General features: G+C 50.4%; 2 protein-coding genes across 4 annotated transcripts; one reads left to right on the top strand and one right to left on the bottom strand.

The window, feature by feature from the left end:
• The first annotated feature begins 1373 nt into the window (after positions 1–1373).
• LOC131671948 (transcription factor hamlet-like) lies at positions 1374–13710 on the top strand. The gene is made up of 4 exons (XM_058948783.1): positions 1374–1518; positions 11981–12614; positions 12714–12932; positions 12966–13710. The coding sequence occupies exons 2-4, from the start codon at positions 12094–12096 to the stop codon at positions 13660–13662; spliced, it is 1437 nt and encodes a 478-aa protein (XP_058804766.1). The 5' UTR covers positions 1374–1518; positions 11981–12093; the 3' UTR covers positions 13663–13710.
• Positions 13711–20161: 6451 nt separating this feature from the next.
• On the bottom strand, positions 20162–23659 carry LOC131671928 (transmembrane protein 164). Of its 3 annotated transcripts, XM_058948738.1 has the most exons (7): positions 22770–23659; positions 22643–22706; positions 22086–22433; positions 21899–22018; positions 21754–21832; positions 21526–21626; positions 20162–21440 (listed from the first exon to the last, which is right to left on the bottom strand). In XM_058948738.1, the coding sequence occupies exons 3-7, from the start codon at positions 22401–22403 to the stop codon at positions 21159–21161; spliced, it is 900 nt and encodes a 299-aa protein (XP_058804721.1). In that variant the 5' UTR covers positions 22404–22433; positions 22643–22706; positions 22770–23659; the 3' UTR covers positions 20162–21158. The 3 variants fall into 3 exon arrangements, with proteins under 3 accessions (XP_058804721.1, XP_058804720.1, XP_058804722.1); XM_058948737.1 differs by having other exon boundaries at positions 22643–23659; XM_058948739.1 differs by lacking the exon at positions 22643–22706.
• Between the last annotated feature and the right edge of the window lie 104 nt (positions 23660–23763).

Raw genomic sequence — 23763 nt, 5'->3', positions numbered from 1 at the left:
ATCTGTAAAATACTTAGTTCGATTCGAGGATGACGGAGCCAATCGAGTAAAAAACGAGATGAAAGCAACAGGTGTTTATCGCACAGCTCGTGGTGGCGCGGCCGCTTCTAGCGAACTCGAAAAAAAGCCGAAATCAAGCGAATCCGCCCGCTTGCCCATCCACTTTCCGCAGCAAAAAGGCAATCGGGGCGAGCGTCGGCAGGCGAAGATTTTGCGAAAATGGCCGGAAAGCGCCGAAAAGAAGCAGCGAGGCCCTCTAATTAGAGAGCGGAGCGACAGGAAGCGGCGGAGCGCGCGAGGGACGGGGGTCCGCGGGGCAGCGGTGATGAAAGGGAGCGCGCAGGGCGAAACCGTAATAGCGGGTCCGCGGCCGGTCGGCGCGCCGGGACAACGGTGAAGCCCGGCAGGCCGCGCATAGCGGTCCGAGGTGTCGAGCGCCGTCGGTAGGGCGTGGGGCGCGCTGGTGGGGGCCGCGCCGCTGTCGGTCGCGCTCCCGTGGACCGCGCTCGGCTGCGCCCGAGCGAGGTGGGAGTGGAGAGCGCGCGCGCGCACGCTCCACGTGACTCCCTGCCGCGCGCGGACGGCGCGGCTTCCTCGGCGCCGCTGCGGCGCTCCTCGAGGCACGCGAGCCGAGCGGCCGCGGAAGCTCGCAGCTTGCGACGCGGCCGAGGATCGCGGAGCGCCAGAAAGCGGCGGCGGCGGCGGCGGCGGCGGCGGGGGAGGGGCGCAGGGAGGCGGCGGAGGAGGCGGAGGAGGCGGAGGAGGCGGAGGAGGGCTCGAGCACGCGTGTGCAGCGGCGCTGGAGGCGAGAGCGCTCGGGAGAGCCGCCGAGCGCGAGCGGGGGGCGGCTGGTCGCGTGCCGGCGTGCAGCGAGCGCTCCGTGGCGATACAAAGCGAGCGAGCGAGCGCCGGCACACACGCGGACACGCGGCAGGGATCGCCGCCGAAGTCTCGTCGAGCGCTCCCCGCCCATCGCTCTGGCTCTTTCTCGCTCGTTGGCGGTACCCCTCCGTCGCGCGCGCGCGCGCCGCCGCCGCACCAGTCTACCACTACGCTGCTTCTCGAGGAGCGCGCTGCTCTCCGACTCCGCGGATACTCGCTCGCGCCGCTGATTGCTCACTCACTCTTACTCGGGCTCCGCGCCGGCACGTTGCTGCTGCCGACGCCGCTCAGCTGCGCCATCCGCCATGCCGCCTCCGTCAGCACCGCCGCGCGCTCGTTGTGTTCAGTGATCCTCGCCGTGGTCGTCGTCGCGGCCCCGCGCCCGTCCAGCCAGCGGTTGTGCTACTCTCCGTCTCCGGCTCAGTGCTCGCGACCTTAGAGACTGTTAAGGCTGTGACAGAAGAGGATAGCGACGAATAAAGTGTGTCTCGGCGAGCGGCCGAGGGCAGGCAGGCCAGCAGGGAGGAGCCGCCGAAGGCGCGACGCGCCAGCGCTCCTTCTCGGTGCAGCTGGGCGCCGGTTCCCACGAGCGATCTTCACCTTCGCTCCGCCAGCAGTCGTGGAATGACAGAGAAGGTAAATGCAGGCAACGATCCCGCGCGGTACTTTCCCCGCGAGCGTTCCCGCGCGCCTTCGCCGCCGATTTCGTTTCGTGCCTCGTAAACAGCGCTACTTTATTATGGGCTTTTACCTCGTGGCCCGATAACACATCGGCCCGTCTTATCTGCGCTCTCGCGGCTAAATCATTGGCACGCGCGCCCACGCGAGCTGCGCCACGTAGGAGTGCGCGAGCCCCTCGTCGGCGCGAGCAAAAGAGCGCGAAGCGTCGTTCGAAGGCAGAGCTGGATGCCGCGCGTCGCCACTGCGAGTGGAGCGCGTGCACGCGCGCACCCACGCTCCCCCGTCGAGGGATCGCCGCTGCTCGTTCGGGCCTCGTTTCCTCCTTCGTAAATTTCACTTGCCTCCCGCCGGAGCAGCAGCACGCGAGAGTCGCGAGCCGTCCGCGACGACACAGGATAGCGCCTGCCACCCACGCCTATTACGGGCTCCTCGTGTCTATACACCGCTGAATTACACCGCGTATCATTTCAACAGGCTATTTTCGCACCCCGAGCTATTTTCCGCTCCGGCGGTGCGATCTGAGCCTTGCGATTTGCTTATCAATCGCAAACAGCCGGAAAAGAGAGACCACTGAGAAATCGTTGGCCGAAAGCTCTGATGAAAGATCCACCGCGAGACGAGCTCGTTTACGCTTGGGACCAAGTGGCGCGTGAAAAGCGGCAACGACCACGGCGACGACAAAGGTGTTTCGCGCCAGAGAGAGCGTCGGCAATTCGCGCAATCGTCGCAGCCTCAAAACCTGATGAAGCCCGTGTGGCTTCTCTCTCTCTCCCTCCCTCTCTCTTTCGGTTGTTGTGTTCTTTTCCTTCCTTTCGTTTATGCGCGTGCGGTTGCCCAACGACTACTGCACACTCTTGGAGGTATATTTGAATACGGCCGGACAATCGTGAGAGACTCCCGCGCTCGCAACAATGTCGCGAACTCGGCGACCCTCTCGAAAAACGACGGTGGCTGTGTTGGCTGCTCGCCGCAAAACGGTAATGAAACGCGTGTAACACCGCGAAACCAACTTTCCGGAGATGATACGTCTATGCGCCGCGCGTTTCTCAACGGCGAAACGTCATTTTGTCGGCGCTTCTCATGTGGTCGGCTTTCATGCACCTTGCCGTGGTTAGCACTTGTCGTACTTGGAACTTCTGAACTTGGGCGCCTCGGCCCGATGCTTCGTTTGCTACTGTTACGCCGCAATCAAGTGATCGCTAGCGGGGTGGCCCAAAATACGATTATCAGATGAAAAGCACGTCAGTGGCGCTCGGCTGGCCACTTATCGCGAACGGCGCTCGGAGCGTACTACACGACGCACGCGAAATCGTTCACCTTGCATATTGACCAGGAGCGCTGATTTATCGCGGCTCTCGATCCAATTACCGGCTAAAGAGCACGATTCAGGCTCGCCTACGACCGCGCTCGGCCGCGGCAGCTGCGCCGCCGCGATCGCGCCGCCAGATAAGCCAGCGCCAACTGGAAAAAGCGAGCAACAAAAGCCGTGCGCGATTTACATGCGGGCGAAACAATCGCGGCGATAACGCGCAATAAAAATCGCGATCGACGGCTCGGCCGATCGATGTAGCGGCCGAAAGAAGATTTTTCAGGTCGTAGCCCACATTCGTGATGTAAGAATCGCCGATTGACCGGTCGTGCGCGCGCGCGCGCGCCTCCAGCTGCACCGCTGTTTTTCAGCGCGGCACTCTTGTTTTTCGCCTTGCCCGCTTTCTTTCGGCGCTGCATACGCCGCCTCGGGTAACGAGATCGGCCGGCTAATTAATTGATCAACAAACTATCACTTTCATCGGTAGTTTCACTACGTTCGATCGCCGACTAGTCCAGTTTCGCAAAGAGCGTCTAATTTCAATTGAGACATTTGGAAAAGCACGCGAGGCGACAGCAGAGTCACCGGGCGCTCGCTCGCCGACTCGCGATAAATTTCCACGGGCGAGAGAGTGGGCGCAGCTGCATCCGTGTGCGCTCGCTCGCACAGCCGCAATTGCGCTGATGATCGATCGGCTATAGCCCGAGAGAGAAAGTCTCGCGCGCGTGCGGACATTCGCACTGCTTCGGTTTTTTTATCCCTGCTCCCCCTCCCTCCCTCTCGCCCTCTCGTCCTCTCCCACCGCCGAATTCTCTCTTTCTCTCTCTCTCCCTGCGCTTTTATTTAATAAAGACATCGATCGACTTACTTATAACGCGTGTTTCGGCGCCTCCCAGCGGTAGAAAAAGGAGCTGACGTAACTGTTGCCCCGAACGAACCAACTGCAAGGAGATCGGTTCGTGCTAGCCTCTTTTTTCCTCAAATAAATTGCCTTTCTCGCGGCTCGACAGGAATGTAAATTGGAGGACGTGTCGTGTGAAGGCTCTTTCACCAATTACTCTCTGCTTTGCCCACTGCAGATGTGCATCAAGGCTATCTTCTCGCGACATTCAATATGATGCGCGAAGGGCACGCGGCGCTCGCATTGGGGTTACATATAATGCCAGAAGGACACGAGGTGCTGCGTGTGTTGCATCGGACGTGAATTAATGACGAGTGCCCCATCTCTGATATATAGCAACACGGCTCAGCTGCATTTCCATAAGTACATATTTTGGAGAGTTCCACTTAATGGATAATCAGGGGTATGCCGCCAGTCAATTGGCCACGTAGGATCGTTAATAAAAAGAAATCACCCGTAAATGTTTTGCCCGACACTCTTACGCTCAAATTGAAGTTGATTGATTTCATACGAAAGAACTGTTACTCGCGGAGAAGAAAAAAAGACAATGTGATTTTTGAGGCCAAACCAGAAGATTCGAAGAAAAAAAAGTCCGTCGTCGAGTGCGTGACGGCCACGCAGCTCCAAGTCCCCGATGACAACGAGAGAAGAAGCAAAAAAAAAAAACAAAACGTTTCGTTCCCTGTACGTTTCCTTGCGTTCTCGCACCAGTGATTTCGCTGGCCGAAATATCTGCCTCGCGTCTTACCGATCAACAACGAAGACGATCTCCGGGACGACCTTATACTTTCGTAATGACTCGACGATTTTTTGCCGCCCGCGCGTCGAGTTTAAAAAAATCAAGACAATCGTAGTTTTTGCCATCCTTTGAGTGCGTAATCTTGAAATGCTTTTTTCGACAAACCAAGGAAGAAAAGCCTCGACCAATCTCCCGAATGGATGTGTATGTGTGGAGCGTAAAGTTTTTACGCTGGTCGTTCTGGTTTATCGAAGCGCCGCGCGCGTCCTTCGAAATATTCAACTGGATCAGCGCGCGCGTTAACGTCGCCTTCGCTCGAATTATAAAATTTAAATGGGTCAGAGACGCATGCGCTCGCGAAGCAGCAGGCAGAGGTGGCTGTTATGGAATGGAAGAGAATTCTTTTATATTCGCTTTAAATAATGGATTTGTGCGGGACGTTTAAAAGCTCAATTCTGCGCAGCAGACCGAGCGAGCGATGGACAATCGGCCGATTTCACGAGACTCGACTCGAGCGACAGTCATTCTTCCCAGAAAAAAGAGAATTGATCGCGAGGCGTGTACTTTCGCGGAGTGGCGAGATGAAGAAAGATCGGCCGATTGCTTCTCTCTCTCTCTCTCTCTCTCTCTCTCGAAAATGAGCGACAGCGATCCCTCGCGGCTTAGTAGCGCGTGAATATTTCATGAGTTGGCGTTGTCGGGATTCTAGTCAAATCGGGGCGGATCCTTTGGCGGTGGACAGAGAATTTCTTGAAAATCGGTGGCGGTAATGCACACGCTCGGCCGACTGGCTCAAGCGTTCCGCCTCGTGGATCGCCACACATGCATAATGCCATCTCGCGCGGGCAGCTTCGATTTCACTTGCGCGCCGGACGGACCCCCACGCGACCGACAAGTTGACTCTCCTCTCGCGCCGCAGCTGCTGCGTTCCACGAGGACGAGGCTCGATTTCCGCTCTCCGTTATTATGCCGCCTGAAAATGGAGCTGTTTCCCGGCTTCCCCTCCGGTTGCGACGCACGCTTGCCGAGCCGATCTGCACCGGCAGAGCGATTGATATGTTTCGGTGTAGAAATAACGCGTTAAACTGTATTGCCTTGTTTAATGCGATGTGTCACATTTGTCAAAAATCCGATCTGATGCGCGACGGTGGAATCGATTCGTTTCCATCGGTATTCCGACCATTCCGATCATTCCCGTCGCGGCGAGAGCGCGCGCTTGTCACCTTTGTGATCTTCTCATAGCGACAGTTATAATCCCTTGAAAGACGCTTCAACGCAAAACTGGGTTAAATCAAGAGCTAACGCTTGGTTTGGGCTCGAGAGTCGAATACCGACCGGATAGGTGTGAGAGCATCAAAGCATTGCAGCTTCGTGGCGGTGTTTTACATAACAACTGTGCTACCTACCAAAATCTTTATTTCTATCAATCATTTTTCAAAGAACGATCGTTTGAATTTCAAATGATCCGCGCTGCAACCTTCGCTTCTGCGCTGGATTCGATTCGATAAATAAGTATTTTTACAATTGTACATCCTGTGACGATGAGCGCTTGCAAAACTAACAAGTCGAGGCACGCACGACACTCAGAAATGAGTTTTTCCGCGTTGAGTCTCCGTCTGCACGCGCGATGATAACGTTCTTAATATCGTCGCAGCAGCAGCTACTGCAGATTCACCTGCTGATGGCCACGACCGCAAAACAGAGAGCTGAAATACCGTGAGCGCTTAGGTGTAGATTCACTTGGCGACCCCGCGACGACGAGTCATTTGCAGCTGCACGAATGAAATCTCGTCGACGTTTATGTCTGTTTTTCTTTTCTTTCATCCAGAATCTCGCGAGTGGGAAGCCTTAGCGACGCGTCTTTTTCCGTGATTGAAAGAGCCAGCGTCTCGTTTCCAATCGCACTCTACAGACCACATTTGTTATTCCGATCGGCTCGTTTCTTCGTTGCGTCAATTTTTAAAAAGTCAAATTTGTTCGGCTTATAAACTGTATGACGAACTTCCATAGAACGAAAACTGACGGGTCGCTAATCCTGGCTCATCGCCGAGATAATCGTCGTGAAGTGTGACCGTAACAAGAAAAATAAAAAATAAAATGAAAAATTAACATACGTCGACTCGGCAAGCAAAGCTAGAGATATGTGTCGTACGCATCTGGTTATCAGAACTATTGCTTCTGCTGTAGTGAAACTGAACTATCGTTGAATTAATCAATTGATAAACGGTAGGCATCCGGGACAAGGGAGACGGAGGAGCAGCGAGTGTGCAGCGAAGGATCGGGTCAACAGGACTGGCTTTTTAGCTTGTCAGTCTGAAGAGTCAAATGACCGGGTTGCCCAATAGCTCTGCGGGCGCGCGGGTCGGCAGCAGCTCTTTCAGTAGTCGACAGTCTCATCGGCATTACCGAGGCAATTACGCAAGCTCTCTTTGCGAGAGAGCGCGGCGCGGCGGCGCGGCGGTGCGGCGGCGCGGCAGCGTCTCGTCGCGGACCAATTCTGATCGTTTCCTCACGGGCGGGAAACTGTATCGCGAAACTTTCTCGCAGCGACGCGGCTGTTTATCGAAGATTTCACAAGTCAATTACAAATATTGCCATTAGGACTTTCGTTTCGTTCCGTTCTCCTCGGCATTGGTTCTGATACGCGCGCTGGACTAACAAAAACAGCAGCGAGGTGAGGATGGGAGCAGCAAAAGCAAACACAGCCGAAAACACATCATCATCGTCGCGAGCTTATAGTACGTTGTCTAAAACGCGCGCGGCAGTGCTCGACCGCCACTGAAAAAACACGTGAGCGGCTTAATCATCACCATCATCATCTTCGTCGCGGATGATGCTTTCCGTGAGGTAATCCATCACTTTGCCTTTCGGAGATTCCACTCCTCGCGCTCCACTCGTGTAACTTTCAAACGTTACCCTGAGTCAGATGTTCAGCTGAGGTATCCGGCCGAACAATGACGCGTCGAGGTAGTCTCGTGCGCGCAAATGCCATTACATTGTTTCCGTGCTTCTTAGGGCCAGCCAGCGTCAGCTGTACACAGAGCGCCTCTCGCTAATTAGAAATATTGGCTGCGCGACCTTTGCCCGCGACGACAAGCCGAACGGGCGTATCGTCGCGATTTCGCATGTCTTCTCTCCCGATCTCTTATTTCGGGGCGACAAGCGTGGTTAACGGTCCGTGCGACGAATGCGTTCGCGCGACCCAGTGTGCGGCCGGACAGGAGAAACGAAGTCGGCTGCAACGGCCACGAGAGCGCATTAGATAAGTCACGTGGTGAAGGATGTGTCTCGCGAGATAGCGAGCTTTTGCGCTTGGCTATCTTATCTCACCTAGCCTCGATCTTTGTATTTAAATTGCATTCTGCCGCATGTCTCGCGCCAGTTCGCGGCATTGTCTACGTGTATAAAGTGTCTATCTCGCGCGCTGCTATAGTCGTTCGCCGAGTGTCGTTGGCGTGATTCACGCGTTCGCGCGCCAGCCCAGGATCGTTTTCCTCTTTCCGATCGCGCTCTCGCCTGCAAGCTCGTCAATGCGCATCGACGCTTTCTCTCTCTCTCTCTCTCTCTCTCTCTCTCTCTCTTCCTCGATTGATTTTATTTTATCTGTCGTCGCGAAACAACGCTATTATTCCAACATGGCAACACGCCGACTAAGTCTCCTTTACCGCTCGAATCGCGCGTGACAAAGTGCCAAGAGAGATAAATGAAAATCCAAACGGGGATCGTATTTCTCGGATTAACGCCAGGGAATATCGCAAACACTTGTAATTCAGCTTGACACTAATGAACGATCGTCCCTCGACGCTTTGCGCGCTAGGAAAATTAAAGAAGCATCGTGCGCATCTATATAAAACCAATTGATACGTCTTCGGCGCGCAACGGCGAGGGAAAACGAGTCGCAAAGGAGGGATCCCGCATGAGAGAGAGTAAGAGAGAGAGAGAGAGAGAGGAGAAAACGCTCGGCGGCTCTATTATCGCTCGGCTTGCCGCAACGAAATAGATATTTAACGTCCCTGCTTGCATTAGCGAGGCGAACGGCGGCTCTCGCATTGGCGCGTGTGGGCCGAGAGAGAGAGAGAGCGGATACTGACAGGAGGACCTGTAGCCTTATACGTGTGAGAGATGGGCTAGATTGAAGGGGGAGCGCGTCATAAGTAATAATCTCGCGGAGATGCGGAATCTCGTTCGAGAATAATGCACACGCGCGCTCTCATCGTCGCTCTTGTCCGTTTTCTTTTTTTCGTTTTTTTTTTTCTTCTTTTCTGTGTCGATGCGTCACGACGCATATTCACGCGCGAGCTGCACCTGATCTACAAAAGCGGACGATAATTTTTTTCTCTTCTTCTGCGCCATTAGCAGCAGACAATGAGAAAAGTACAGCTCAACGAAAAAGGATGTGCGCGAGGATGGACTGATCGCTGAGAATGGCGCGAGCGACGGAGATCGAGTTTGATGCGTCAGAGTGCCGATATGACGATGAGTCGCGAGAGAGCCTACTCTCGGAAGGATCTCCAGCTAGTTGTCGAAGCGTCGCGACGAACAGCATTACGACTCGGCGCTCGTCAACGACCTTGTTGCATGCGAGATTTAGCTGGGGCTACGCGCGCGACCGAAACAAACCGGTCGGCTGCCGTTGAGTCAACGCGTCCGCGCAAGGAATAGCGCTCGGTGCCACAATCTCGGGCGCGCGGTTCCGGAAGAGCCGCGAGAAGAAAAGCCGGCGAAAGAAATCGAGAGCCGTTGGCTGCCGGACGATCGGACGCGCGGTGAGCGGCAAAGAGAAGGGCGAGGCTGCCGCCTCACCGCCGCTGCACAAGGACGCGCGCGCGATGCAGCGGCTTTCTAGAGCTCCGAAAACTGGATTTCTCGGCGACTCATCACGTAACCCTCAAGTGCGCACAGAGATGCTCGCTCGCTCGCGCAAATTGGCGAGTGCGCATCAAAGCCACTTTCGGATTTCTCGCAGCTTGGAACCAGTAAAGTACTGGTTTGCGACGCGTGGAAGCTTCGCGAGCAGCTCGCGCAACGACGCGCGGGGACTACAGCGGCTCCATTCGCGATCGAGCTTTCAAAATGGACAAGTGCGCTTTCGCGCCGACTGCGATCGCGAGACCTTCGAACTCTTCGAGTCCAACGCGGCCCGCGCACAGACGTATCGACGCAGTTCTCCCACGCTTGGCAGCTATCCGCGCTGCTCCAGCGACTGTTATTTGGCGTGTGAGCGAGAGATCTGCGTAAATTTGTCGGAGAGTCGCACGGGGTCGATTGCAACTCGATCCTAGCTGTCTGCATAAGCCAGCACCACCGTGGGAGATCCGACTCGCGACTGAAAATCTCCGATGCGGGTTGCCAGCGGTATGATTGCACGCCTCGCGTTCCGCCAGACAGAGGCAGTCGGGCAGGCGTAATTAAAAGCCCGCGAATCAAAAGAATCCAGTCAGAAATCGTAAATCCACGGCAAACCGCCGCGCCGTCGCACCGCGAGAACGGGCTGGCTCGCAATCGGACGCGCTGATTTGCGACCGAGTGCAGCCGATGCGCGCGCGAGCAACGCACGGTGTCGAGGGAGCAGAAGCAGAAGAAGCCTAGACCGAGAGAGAGAGAGAGAGAGAGAGAGAGAGAGAGACGCGCGTGCAGGAGTGGCCGCTGGAAGAGAGTACCGTTGCTCTGCTCCAGTTAGGCGAGGCGTCTCTCCTCTCGGACGCGACCAGTCGCAGATGAAAGAGAAATTTATGCTCGGCCGTAACAGCGCCTTCCAGCCTCGGCCACTCGACTCCGACGAATAACGATGTCGCGCACGAGCATCCTCGTGCTTACGCGAGCCGCGGTTCGCGCGAGCTTTGATGCGGAGCGCGTCGATCGACGCGCGAAGAAAACACCGGGGCTACGTCGCGGCCGATCGATCAGCGCTAGTGGGCACGTCTTGTACGCGGAGCCTGAGCAAACGAGAAGTGCTCCAACCGCGTGTCGAACGAGCCGTTGCCCGAGTCGAGCGACACCTTGACCATTGTTTCGTTGGCGAAACGCCACTGCGCGACGCGCGCGTAACGTCCGATGGTCGACGAGCCGGGGGTCTGAAAAAAATGGAACGATTCACGTCGGACGAACGATCGCGGCTCGCCGACGAGAAACGATCACCGAGGCACGTGGGCAATTAGAAAGGACGCACACGAGCGCGCCCTTCGCCGACCCACAATTTCTAGCCTGTGCGTAATGTCGTACTGCGGCTCGCGGGAAGGAGCGCTCGATTAAATTTAACCGTCGTCAAGCATCGATCGGCGATACTTCGCGGAACTCGCCTCGCAATCGCGCGTCCTTGCCCGGCCTCCGGCAAGCTCAGTCCCGAGCGGCGCTCGTCTCGCTCGCGCGCGTATGGAGACATCAATGCGCAAAGCTGCACAGGCCGCCTACTTACTGCCGCGCGCAGCGACTCGGATGCGCTTCGTAACGCGCGCTCGTGCCCGTCGCGGCCGTCTTGGCTGTGTCCAATTTTAATTTTGTTCGCGTGCGAGCGCTTCTCACGCGACACTTCCGCGAAAGATTACACTCCAAGCGGAGAAGAGCGCGCCTTACGTTTATTTATGCGCTATGTGCCTGTGTTTTTGCATTTATACGTCTGCTTTACCGTGCTCATACATTTGCATAAAATAAATATAAAGTCATATGGAAATAAATCTACCGTATGTCATAAATGCAATTAATTAAGAAGTATATTTTTTGATTGATCGTATACGTGCTTCATTATTTACAAATAAGCTGCTAATTATTAAGCATGTTTTATGAATGGCCATCTCTCGCCTCTCATCCGCTCTATTGAAACATCATTCAAGAGAGAGAGAGAGAGAGAGAGAGAGAGAGAGAGAGAGAGTGAGACAGACGGAAGAGAGGCGAGAGCCTTATTAGCGTGTGTCACTTAAATAATTGATATTCAACTCTTGCTGAACAAAAAGAAGAAAAAACGAGCTTCGACGATACGCGTGCGTAGGACGACGTTTCCGTAATAACGATTGGCCCGATTCAACAGGTGTTTACGTATATGCGTGTTCCTTCGCTCCAAATTTGTCTAGGCGAGCTCATATATACACGTCATCATCGAGAATGATGTATCGCTTGTTTCACTCACCGAACACCGAATTACGGAAGTTCGACAACTCTATATTTTTAGATGTCGCTTGTCTTTGCACAAAAAGAAAGTGTTGAAACAAATTGAACAAGCGGCTTTACGGAGATTTAACGCTTCGAACGTACTCGGTCATTGCATCCCGCCGAATTGCTGGTAACGTCAGTGACACAATTTTCAAAGAATCGTCATGGATTCAGCGACGAGCGATCGATCGCACTTGAGCTGTGCGATCGGAGACAATCGATAATTTTTAAATATAAAGTATGATAAATGCGAAAGTAGATTTGGCGATCTATAAGCGCTAACGAAAGATTTTTCTCATTGGGTTATCGTCGTTTGTTGTAGGTCACGAGGCCACCGAAGAAAAGGCAAGAAGTAGCAGCAGCAGCCAAGGAGCCTTGGAGGCTAAGCGAGCGAGCGAGCGAGCAGCCGGTACTGAAAAACCGGCGGCCAGTGTGATGAACGAGTACCTCGGCGTGAGGAGTCTGTCCCCAGCAGCGAAGTACCCGCCAGCCATGCGAGAGAAGGACTCGAGCCCGCGCAAGATGCCCGGCCACATAAGCCCTAAGCAGGCGAGCATCTACCCGGTGAGCGTGCGCTCGAGCTTGGCCGCGCAGGCTGCCAGCTCGTCGACGAGCGGCGGCCCTGGCGCCGCGGAGCCCGAGGCCGAGCTGCCCTACGACCTGACGCGCCACACGGGCAGCCCCTGCTCCAGCTCGATGAGCCCGGCCGCGCGCACCCGCGGCCCCGGCAGCCGGCCGCTCGACGACGCCAGCTGCGAGCCGCTGGACCTGCGCCTCGACCACAAGAAGGAGAGCCTGCGCGACGAGAACCAGAACGAGATCGAGGCGCTCAACCAGAACAGCGCGGCTCCGCAGCCGGGCGGCGAGCGCGGCGCCGCCGGCCTGCCCTACCACACGGTGCTCTTCCCCCAGCACCACGCGGTGCACCCGCTGGTCCTCGAGGCTATGTACCGCTCGTCCCAGCAGCAGCAGCAGCAACAACAGCAGCAGCAGCAACAGCAGCAGCAGCAGCAGCAGCAGCAGCAGCAGCAGCAGCAGCAGCAGCAGCAGCAGCAGCAGCAGCAGCTCGCGCAGCCGGCCGAGCTGCCCAAGATCCAGGTGCGCGCGCTGCCGACGATGGTGCCGCTGCCCGGCGGCCGGTTCTCCGCGACGGCCGCGTCCGCCGGCAGCGCGGCCGCGAGCTGCGCGCTGAGGCCGCCCAGCCCGGGTGGCCAGCTGGGCCAGCTGGGCCAGCAGCCGCAGGCCGGCGCGTCCGAGGCGGGCGCGCAGGCCCAGTCGGCGCCGCGGCAGCGGCCGGCGGCGGCGAGCGCGGGCCCGCAGCCGGCGACCGGCCCGGGCCTGCCGGCCTACTCGATAGCCGTGGGCGCGGGCCTGAAGCCCAAGGACCGCTACTCGTGCAAGTTCTGCGGCAAGGTGTTCCCGCGCTCGGCCAACCTGACGCGCCACCTGCGCACCCACACCGGCGAGCAGCCCTACAAGTGCAAGTACTGCGAGCGCAGCTTCAGCATCTCGAGCAACCTGCAGCGCCACGTGCGCAACATCCACAACAAGGAGAAGCCGTTCAAGTGCCCGCTGTGCGAGCGCTGCTTCGGGCAGCAGACCAACCTGGACAGGCACCTGAAGAAGCACGACGCCGACGGGCCGACGATACTGGACGAGGTGCGCTCCAGGTACCACGGCCAGCTGCCGCGCGCCGACGAGTCCTACTTCGAGGAGATCCGCAGCTTCATGGGCAAGATCACGTCGCGCGGCGGCCAGGCCTCGCTGCCCTACTTCCCCGGGCTGCTGGGCGCGGCCAGTCCCGAGGAGCGCGCCGCCTGGAGCGAGAAGCACCAGCTGAGGCTCGAGGACAAGCGCCAGAGCGCGGCCGGCCAGGCCCACGGCGACTCGTCCTACTTCAGCGACCGCGACAACCTGAGCTCGAGGTCGAGCAGCAGCGCGCCCGAGAGCCTGCACGAGGAGCAGCAGTCGCCGCCGCTGTCGCCGGCGGCCAACAATACCTGAGCCCGCTCACCTGCTCCTCCTTGCGACTGGCCTGCTCGCTGCTTCCTCTCTCCGCCCGACCGACGACCTACATCGAGGGTTGACAAGATCAATTACCGGTAATCCCAGCGAGAGACGAGAGAAAGACAAGGGCTCGCTGCTGCGGCCGAGCCGACGCCGAACCGACGCCGTCCTTTGTCCGGACGGCCGCGCCGATTCAATGCAAATCGTTCGCCGAAAAGTCTGCAGGACAAATTGCCCCGTCCGAGTCCCCGACTCGGCTGGCCTAGTAGTGCCGTCCCTTGGCGAGCGCGCGATAGAAAGCAGCGGCGGCTCTCTCGTCGCGATAAACGAGAGCAGGCTCAAAAGTCCGTTCGTCACGGGCGGCAAGCAGCCGCTGCGCCGGACTTTACGACCTAGAAAGCGAATTCGACGACATTACGCGGGCCGGTGGTCATGGTCGCGCTCCGTCCGGCGACAACGGGCATCATTAGAAATCGCGAGGAAAGCTCGGCGTCGGGCGAGGGCGACGGTCGCGCGCTTCGATGTGTCGGAATCAATCTTACTTTCTAACTGGCCTAGTGGAAAGTCCGGTCGGAGCAGCGGCGGCGACGACGGCGGCGGCGTTGGCGGCGGCGGCGGCGGCGGCAGCAACAGCAGCAGCAGCAGCAGCAGCAGCAGCAGCCAGGTGAAAATGAAGCTAATCCCAGTTCTGCGTGGCGAGTGACCTCGGCGTGGAGTTGCGTTACACTTTTGCCCGCTCGCCACGCCCCGAGCAAGCTCGATCGGGCGCATCGCGCGCGCGAAAGTGAAACGCAATAAAGAAACCGAGTGCGCCGCGCGATCGATCGCTCCTCGCGCGTGCACACGGCTCTGTGCAGCCTTCCTCCTTCAATTATCCGCCTTTCTCCCTCTCCCCCCACCCCCCGCTCTCGCGCTCCTTTTATTCTTTTATTAGAGCTGCTCTTTTTGCCGCAGCGCCCGCTCGCTCGCTCGTCCTTTCTCGTCGACACCCGCCGGTCGGCCTTTCGAAAGTGCCGAATTTCCGCCGAGCTCATTAACGGATGTACCCGCGCACAATTCGCTCGTCATCTTCCTCGCGCCCGCGCCCGCGCCCGCGCCCGTTCTCCTCCTTTCTTTCCAAGTTACACTTGCGAGCGCGCGCCGATTTGGCGATGGTTCGTCGGCAGCTGTTCATCGGAGCCGCTTGCTTAGCCCTCGCGGTGTGTTGCGTGTACGTGCAGCCCAAGCTCGCCCCTTTTTCCGAGCCCGAGATTCGGTCCGATAATTCGCCCGGCCTGTAATTTACGGGCGTGTGTCGTATATTGTTTTATAAAAGCGCGCACAGTTGAAAACGGGCGAGCACACGGAAATTTTGCAACGCCAGCCGATACACCGTTGTGTCCCATTATGCCCGTAACCGTAAATATCGACGACTTTTTCTTTTCTTTTATTCATTCGCGATCGCGGCCTCCCGGCAGTATTTCATTTCCAAAATTATGCAAGCCCGCCGGGGTAGCGAGAGCTTTCATCACGTCACATTTAAATGTTCGTTATTTGTGGGGCGCGCACGAGAAGTGACGCGGCAGTGGCGGCAAAAGCGCTGTCGCTGCACGGTTACCACTACCGTGAGAGATCGCGGTACAGAGCTCGCGTGTGTAGGTGCGTTGTACGTGAGAAGAAGCCAGTTGCTACGCCCCGATCGCACTTACACACACACACACACACACGCACACACAGAGCCGAAGTGGTTCCCTTCTCTGGGCGCCCGTTCGCGAAAGTGGAACGCCATAAAGGAGCTGCTGCTGCTGCTGCTGCTGCTGCCGCTGCTGCTGCTGCCGCCGCTGCGCCAGATGAGCCGAGAGCGAGAGAGAGAGAGAGAGAGATCTCTTGCCGATTGCTCCAACTTGAGCTCACGTGAGCCGCTCGGCTAGTCGTTTCTTTTTCTCCCACGCGTCCACGCCCGGGTGGATCGTCGCTACTGCTACCGTCCTTTCGAAAGTAACGACGGATTACGCGACGTCCGACCGAGCGATAGCATCGTCAAGCCACAGCCAAGTCACACAGGCTAATTGCGCTCTTCTCTTCTGTACACGCCGTACCGATAGACGCCAGCGACCGATTGCCGAGTCTCCCGAGCAAGCTCCTGTCTTTTTCGGCGTGAGAGACGCATTGCTTTGTTGTAGCGCGAATGACGCGACACGCGCGCACGCACACGCGCGCCGGGGCCGCGCGTGAGAGCCTCGCGTTTCGACTTAAGGACCTCGCTCGTAGCGGCTAATTGTGCGTTTTGTTTTCATTTGAGCCACATCCTTGGAGCTCAATTAGCATCCGCATCCTCAAAATCAGCTTTCCTTTTTCGTTCTTTCTCGGTAATTCAGATGGCTCCGGAGAAGTACACCTCATTAGAATGAAACGTACCAACGTTAATGGCTTCTCTGATTAAATAAACGTCTCTCCCCCTCTCTCTCTCTCTCTCTCTCCCGCCATGAAAGTCTACGTGGTCGGTGTACGCGATCAGGGCTAGCGATCGATCATAATTGACTGTTTGTGCGTCACATGTACGTCACGAGATACGGCGGCTCCGCGCAAGAGGACGAGAGAAAAAGAAAGAAGCATTTATATAGCGAACTTGCAAAATAGACGATCTCAAAAAGTCGTTGCGACATGCAGAATGATGTATAGTTTGGTGAAGCGCTCTGTGTGGACTTGAATCGCGATAGCAACAAGGGAGCCTTATCGCGATCGGAGAGGAGAAATTCACCCGGAGAAAAAGAAAGAAAGAAAAAAAATCAAGTCGGGTTTCTGAATTGTTTGTTTCTCAAATAAATGTACATAACTATCGGATAAAAATAGGCGAACAGAGAGATTATCGTCTTTATAAGACTCGGAAATCGGTTAATTGGAGGCTGGCTGCAAAATTTTTCCTCTCCGATTCGATCGCTTAATCATTGATCTGCGTATGTTGGAACAATGCACTCGAATGGAAAACAAATATGAATGAAAACTATTGTACAGGCGTCTTTTAATATACGAGTCTATGTAAATACAAAATATATGACTATGTCATGTTCATAATAATATAATATATAAAAAAACATATAAATACATACATCTACATATATACATACACAGCGAAGAGAAGTATCATGTATTCATTAATTTAATAAGCAGAGGCGATTTAGAGAGTCGTATACAAGAATTGATAAATATATATATACGCATACCCGAAGCATAAAAAAAGCGTGTGTTGACGCACAAAATGTCTAATATATAGACGTGTAAAGCGCAGCGAAAGTGTCATTTATCAAAGGGCCTTCGATCGAACGACTTTTCGTATATACCCAAAGAAGACCCCCTAGCGAGACACGCGAGGTCCATATAGGCAAATCATTCTCAAGAAAATCTCTTAGTTAGTTTCGTTCGCGTTCTACCTTCTGTTCTCTGCTCTATCCACGAGTAAAGTTTGAAAGAGCAGTACGCGACGACGTCTCGCGCACTCGACAATGTACGAAATGGCATTGTGCCCGCGTTTATCTGCACGCGCGCACGCCTCTTTCTCTCGGTATACTTTATATACACGTATATGACTGCACAGTCGCGCTCTCTTTTCTCTCTACGTGTATCGATAGACTGCACGCAATTGAATTGTAACGGGCGCCAGCAGGTGCAATCAATCACTCGAAGAGTAAGGAGAAGAAGGAAAAATGACGAAAATAGGTTCCTTACGTTTTTCAACAACACTATCACAACGTCTCCCATCCAGTCCAGCTTCCTATGCGCTGTATATCTATTCCTTTAATTTTTAGTCTTGCTCCTTTTTCCTACAAACTAACAGTCATACCGGTGCACGCAAACAGACACACGCACACGCACACACACACACACGCGCAAACATGCTTATTCAATATTTACGTCAGATCATGCACGCCCGAGAGTTATGCGCGCGAACGAATAATTGGAATAAAAAAGAGAAAATTTAGTAATGTAATAAGGAATGATTAGCAATTGCGTTATGTTCTCGCAAAGTTACCTATATACAAACTCTCAACGTTTCTTTCTCCTTCTCTTTCGCTTTATTGCCAAATTATTCGCACAAGATTCAGTTGTCGTAGTTGTTAATTTTTTTTCTCTCTTTCCACTTTCTCTGTCTCCCTTTATCTCGTTTGAATTTAAGCGTAAAATCTAGTGCGAATGTGATTTCATCGAGGTTACCGATATATACGTACCTAATTGTGTTACTCGAACGGCGCAAACGCGAGAGCTAATTGCGATGAAGCCGAGCGCTCGTTACCTATAGTTTGTATGTACAATTTTGTCGAGCTCTATCGTTTAAGCTCCAAAAGTGTTTAAAAGCTCGCATCTCGCGCTCGATCGTCGATTTCCAGCTGTTGTACAGAAAGAAAGTGTCATACGTATTATACATAGTAAAGCATAATATATGTAGAAATATATTTTGTGCGCGCGCGCGCGAACGACGGCAAACGGGCCTTTACACACTGTACACTGATTAACGAGTGGACCGCTCGCAGGACATCTACAAATTATTTTAAGACGATATTCGAGGCATCACGATCGTAGAAAACGACCAAATTCCATGTGACTTTGTGATCCGTCCGATTATTAATCAGTACCATTTGTCTTTATGTTTTATCATATAGTTTATAGTCGCGTGTTGTGTAGCAAATACGTATAGCGGTGACTGTATATATGTCGATATGTAATATTCTATGAATTCTTGAAAATACACTAAAAAACGATATGTTTGGAAAAACAAAGCAATACCAATTGTTGGACCTTCCTTTGTAGAACCCACCAGCTCCCGCCCACCTGTGTAACTACGACCACTCCGTTCGGTCGCTCCACATTTCGCAAAACCAACAGTACAAGCGTGGAATTAAGTCGGCTAATAAGTAGCCTACATTGTTTTCCAAAAGAAAAAAAGAGAACGGGGATGCGAGAATCACGGACTCGAACGAAATCGGAGAAACAAGTGCCGAAAAGGTCGCGTACAAGCAGGACGCGATCGTCCGGTTTTCTTCGCCAAGTACAGAAAGTAGGAGCGTGGCGCGCGAGCCCGTCCAGAAAGAAAAGCACGCGAGTCGAGGACCCGAGATAGAGAAAGGACCGGCGGCCGCGAGCGCGCGGCGGAGACATTTCCTCAAAATTAAGCCTCGCGCGACAATTAATGTGGGAAAGAGCGACTCGTTCAGGCGTGTAGGGTCATAGAGGCGCCTGAGAACCGGAACGCTCGCGAGAAAAGGAGGAGCCCGAGCGGAGACGTGACCGAGCGGACAAATCGCGCGCTCAACTTTTATGTAGCGAGCCGTATTTCCACGAGCTCGTCGCTCCTGCGAATTGCCGAATTATGGAGAGGAGCGCTGTCGCTCTGTCTGTTGCGTCGCGTCGCGCCGCGCCGCGCCGCCGAGAGACGTGTACGTATATGACGCGCGAATCGTCACGTAACTCGCGGCGAGCGGCCGAAATTCGCGGACGGACAGCGCCTGCACTTGGTTGCGACACGATGAGATTGCCGCGGCAAGCACGAGACAATCGGTCGTCCCTTTCTCCACCCTCTGTCATTTGGCGTGTGTCTATACGAACGTGCGCGCTGCTGCGCCTCGCACACTACAGCCGGTGCGTGCTCTCGCACCTTCGAATGGCGACGCGCATTCGGATGACGATACAGATCCATAAATAAATAGGCGCGCGCGCCTTGCTCATCTCGGTCGCGGCCCGACTCTCGCGAGAGAGGATAGGCCGTTGTTGAAGCGCGCCTTCCTTCTTGGCCTTTCGGAGGACACGACTTTGACCCAGATTTCCAAGCGCACTCGGCCAGCGAGAGATGCAGCGAGCGATCCTTTGCCTGCCACTCGATGCGCTCGCGCGCTCCGAAACTCGATCGATTTCCTCCCATTGTCGTTCCATGCGGCCGAACTCAGCGACCAACGACGATCTGTAGAGACACTTTTGCCAAGAAAACGAGACGCACGAGACGCCTGTGGCCTTCACCGCGAACGCATATTTAACCGTCGCGAATGATGCCTGGGGTGAAAAAAGAGCTGTGGACCTTGATCGAGATCAGCCTGTAATTAACTTGCCATCGCATTGTCGTGCAGTCGTGCGCGTGTCGACTCATCATCGGTTGCGCTCAATTAATTGGAAAAAAAAAAAAAAAAAAAAAAAAAAAACACTGCATTAGAGAACGTCGCTTGTCTTTGTGAAAAATAACGCGAGTTAGCTCGTTCATCCAGAGTGAGATAAAAAGAATTGTCTCTACTTTTAATTTGACACCGCATTACTAAATGTTTTTGAAGAATTCAGGATGTACAAGGCGAAGACAGGTGTTTCCAAGCGTGAAAAAACATTTTAGTTGATAGCCAATTGGTACACGCACTTGGAAGCGTCCTTGTATCTCTTCTCGTGATGATCGCAAAACCTGGTTCAATACTTCAATTACAATGTGAGCGGCTGAGGTTGGAGTTTATCGTTTAAAAAAAGAAAAGAATTTCATGTTTTCAATAAATATAATATGTATGTATATTTGCAATAATTTCCATTACATTTTTATACACTATTCGCTAAACAACAAAATGCTTTCATGAGTAACTAGTGGAGTACATCTGGAATAAATTAAACTAATGTCTGTACATTGTATCTTATACTAGTATCGCAAAGGAAATTTGTACTCGGCGTTCATATAGTGCATTTATTGATGTAACAGATGAATGAGTTAAAGTACATATCATGAATAGAATTTTTTGATCATAACGTTTTGTTTATTTTCTTTGGTATGTAATTATTCGGTATTTATCGTTACTTATTACTCCTTTGCTGAAACTACGGCTATGTAATAAAAGAACTGTCGACGGTCAAACATAACAACAGCAAGGCTGTATATATATTATATTATTTTACAGTATATTATGTGTTTTTACAACAGTTTCACAACTTGTCAGGTATAAGAGTCCCAAAATAATCTCATTTGTTATGAAAATCTCAGTTACTAATCATCTATAGCTTTGACATTTACTCACAAGGTACTCGTTTTAGACCACATACCACAACATCAAAGTGGTAAAAATGAGTCAGTAATTACTTAATTGACAAACTCTAGCAATATACTTTTAAAATTCTTATGACTAATAGTACCGATTTTCAGACATTGGTGCTTAGTTTTTTTTACAGAAATATAGATTTTACACACAATATTAAAAATATCATTAGTGTTACATTATTTGTTTTATACAATAATTACGCAAACAATAAAGACTACACTTTCAAGCATTTAGCTTTATAAATTAAATTACTCAGTTAAATTTTTTTAGATAGTAAAACACTGGATGCCAGTAGAGTACAACGTTTTAATCAATCAATTACTATCATCTTGATCGAAAGATAGTTATTTTAATGTTCAAATTTTTATTTTTTTACATTAGGCGTAATTATCACGTGCTTACATAGTGAATATTTATGAATTGGCAAAAAATACTATCACAGTTTAATTTGACTAGCTTTCATTCACTGTGTCTATGTAAATTTCCGCCACTATTTGTAACTTCGTAATTATTTATACTTTTTTGTTTAACAGTGTAATTTATCAGCATATAATCAAGAGTTGGTTTTACTCTTGTTAATGGACATTTGATCAGGAAAAAATACGCACTTACACAAAACAATTTGTAAAGAAGAGGAATAAGTAATAACTGATGACAGGTTGCCCAAATTCTATAATTTTGACCATCAAATGGATCCAGAATAGCAGGACATAACATGTGACTCAAGTTGACTTGGACAAGCTAAAATATATTATAAGTTTAATTTGTCTCAATCTTGAAAGTAAAAAAAAATACTTGTATCAATTTCATGTAATTATTTTTTTACCATTCCTACAATTTGTAGAATCCAAAAATGATAAGCTAAACTCACAGCATATCCGAAAATTGACCAACTCATGTCAGTCAATGGTTCAACATTATAAGCACCTTGAAAAGTAATTGTTTAATTAAGTATGGTTACACTTACACAGCAGATTAATTAATTGAATATTCAATTAATTAATTGAAATTGAATTTAAAAAAATTTTATATCATGTTAGAGCGAAATGCCCACCTCCAAGTCGTATTAAATAATAAGGAACTATAGCCATCAAGCCATGCTGAATATAATAGACTGCTTTATCTGCAAACATCTGGAAAATATTTTGCAATTTATGAAAAAATAATACATCATCTGCAATAACAACATTGTTACGTACTGGTCTACAATCAGTCTCAGGAAACACATAGGCTAAAACTGGCCCATTCAATCCTGAAACTACTATTCTAAAAATTGCTGTGACAGTAGGACTATTCGGTTCAACAGCTAACAGATATATCTGAAAAAATATATAAATTCAATATGTTACTAAAGTTATCAATCATTTCTAATAATATTCTAATTACCTCAATGATAGTAATTACATGGCAAGGATTCAAAATATATACAAATGTTTTCATAGAGAGTTTGAAACCAATTTCAACTCCAAATACTAAACACATTGTTGTAAGTAAAAATACTTTGCCTTTTCTTATTTGTTGTACATATGGTACTGATTTCGGTAAAGTCATTCTTTTTAAGCTCCATATTAATAAAAAAATTATGTATATTGAAACCAAAAAAGTTTCTATTATTCTTCTTTTTTTAGAAAGATAAGCAGCACATTCTGGTCCTACGTTTCTTGGAATTGAAGCATTTACTCCACTGTAGGCCCACTCAAACATTATTATAAGAGATGTAACTTTTTTTATTAACTGTAAAATACAAATATCAATTGTTTTTTCAACTTATTTCTGGTCTAATCTTCAAATTTTAGTTAAACGTTTACATTTTGATAAGAAAAGAATATTTTTACATAATGAAAAGGTTTTACAAATTAAATAAAAATAAATATTTATTCCGTTCAACAGTATGACATTCAACATTCAATCGATTACACTAATTAATTTATACAATTATTTACCAGTTAAAGGTTATGTTAAGGTTCTTCACTATCTAGTAATATCTAACAATTTGAAGAAGTACTACTACATTCATAAAGCGATTAAAAAATTGCACGATACGCTGTATTAATTATAATGACATGTTACCTTAATTTTTTTTAAAACTTAAATTTTTTCAAAAACAACGAGTTTTGTATTCTGCTACGCCATATTGATACAAGAGCTGATTGATGTCAGATGTACGCTGTGGTTATACATAGTATGTATACTTGTATAATTGCATGTAGGGTATAGTACAGATTATCGAACCAAAACAGTTTGATGTTTTCAGAAATGGTCTAACCTGGCAATTGAGAGGACAGTTTCTCAATAGAGTTTAAATGTAATATAAATATTCCATTATTGCCCAAACCTTTAGTTATAAATACTTAATGAACAAATTATTATATTGACAAGATAAGTCGATTTCAAATTAATTAATTTTATGAATTAAAATTGAAAGACAAAAAAAAACTAAATTTAATAATAACAAATTAATTAACCAGGAATATTTTTTAACTAATAAAACATTTACTTATTTATTCTTATTTTTTATTGAAAATCATCGAGGACAAAACTTTATATCCATAACATTTTTCTTAGTAATTTACAATTTCACTATTGTTTTAAGTTATTTAATTCCAGATACTTTCATAAGTTTAAAAATTATACATTTTATAAAAATCATGAAACTGACAAAAAATATTTCATTGGCATTAGATAACAAAGATAACTAATGAAAACACAAATACATAAGAATTATTTTCATGTAATTAACGTTTTTTAATTTGTTTTTAACAAATTGGAGCACCAAAATACAAAGATAGAACAAGAAAACAGTAATTGTGTTGATTTTTTTCAAGTAAATAATTTTCTTTTCATTTTTAAAAGAATTTTACATTATTATGTTTTCGTCGACATCAGTTTCAGTCTTAAGACAATAATTCGTGAAGCAGCACGAAGCATATCACAATTTTATTCATAAGGATGATGAATGTCTTCACTTAATTAAAACAAAATATATTTCAATAACAGAATATAATTATAAATCTATGGTGTTGATACAAAAAAAGAAAGTGCAAAAACATTTAAATATAATATT

The sequence above is a fragment of the Phymastichus coffea genome, unplaced genomic scaffold, assembly GCF_024137745.1.
Source record: "Phymastichus coffea isolate CEN01 unplaced genomic scaffold, Cenicafe_Pcof_1.1 PCOF00139, whole genome shotgun sequence".
Lineage (NCBI taxonomy): Eukaryota > Metazoa > Arthropoda > Insecta > Hymenoptera > Eulophidae > Phymastichus > Phymastichus coffea.
The sequence above is the reverse complement of the archived record's forward strand: the minus strand, read 5'-3'. Positions and strand labels throughout refer to the sequence as shown.

What these genes read in the sequence shown, in the direction of transcription:
- LOC131671948 (XM_058948783.1), top strand. Translation starts at nt 12,094, where the DNA reads ATGAACGAGTACCTCGGCGTGAGGAGTCTGTCCCCAGCAGCGAAGTAC. An exon ending in CTCGAGGCTATGTACCGCTC is followed by an intron (nt 12,615 to 12,713) that starts GTCCCAGCAGCA and finishes GCAGCAGCAGCA; the next exon opens with GCAGCAGCAGCTCGCGCAGC. An exon ending in GAGGCGGGCGCGCAGGCCCA is followed by an intron (nt 12,933 to 12,965) that starts GTCGGCGCCGCG and finishes GGCGGCGGCGAG; the next exon opens with CGCGGGCCCGCAGCCGGCGA.
- LOC131671928 (XM_058948737.1), bottom strand. Translation starts at nt 22,403, where the DNA reads ATGTTTGAGTGGGCCTACAGTGGAGTAAATGCTTCAATTCCAAGAAAC. An exon ending in ATGTAATTACTATCATTGAG is followed by an intron (nt 22,019 to 22,085) that starts GTAATTAGAATA and finishes ATATTTTTTCAG; the next exon opens with ATATATCTGTTAGCTGTTGA. An exon ending in TTCTACAAATTGTAGGAATG is followed by an intron (nt 21,441 to 21,525) that starts GTAAAAAAATAA and finishes AATATATTTTAG; the next exon opens with CTTGTCCAAGTCAACTTGAG.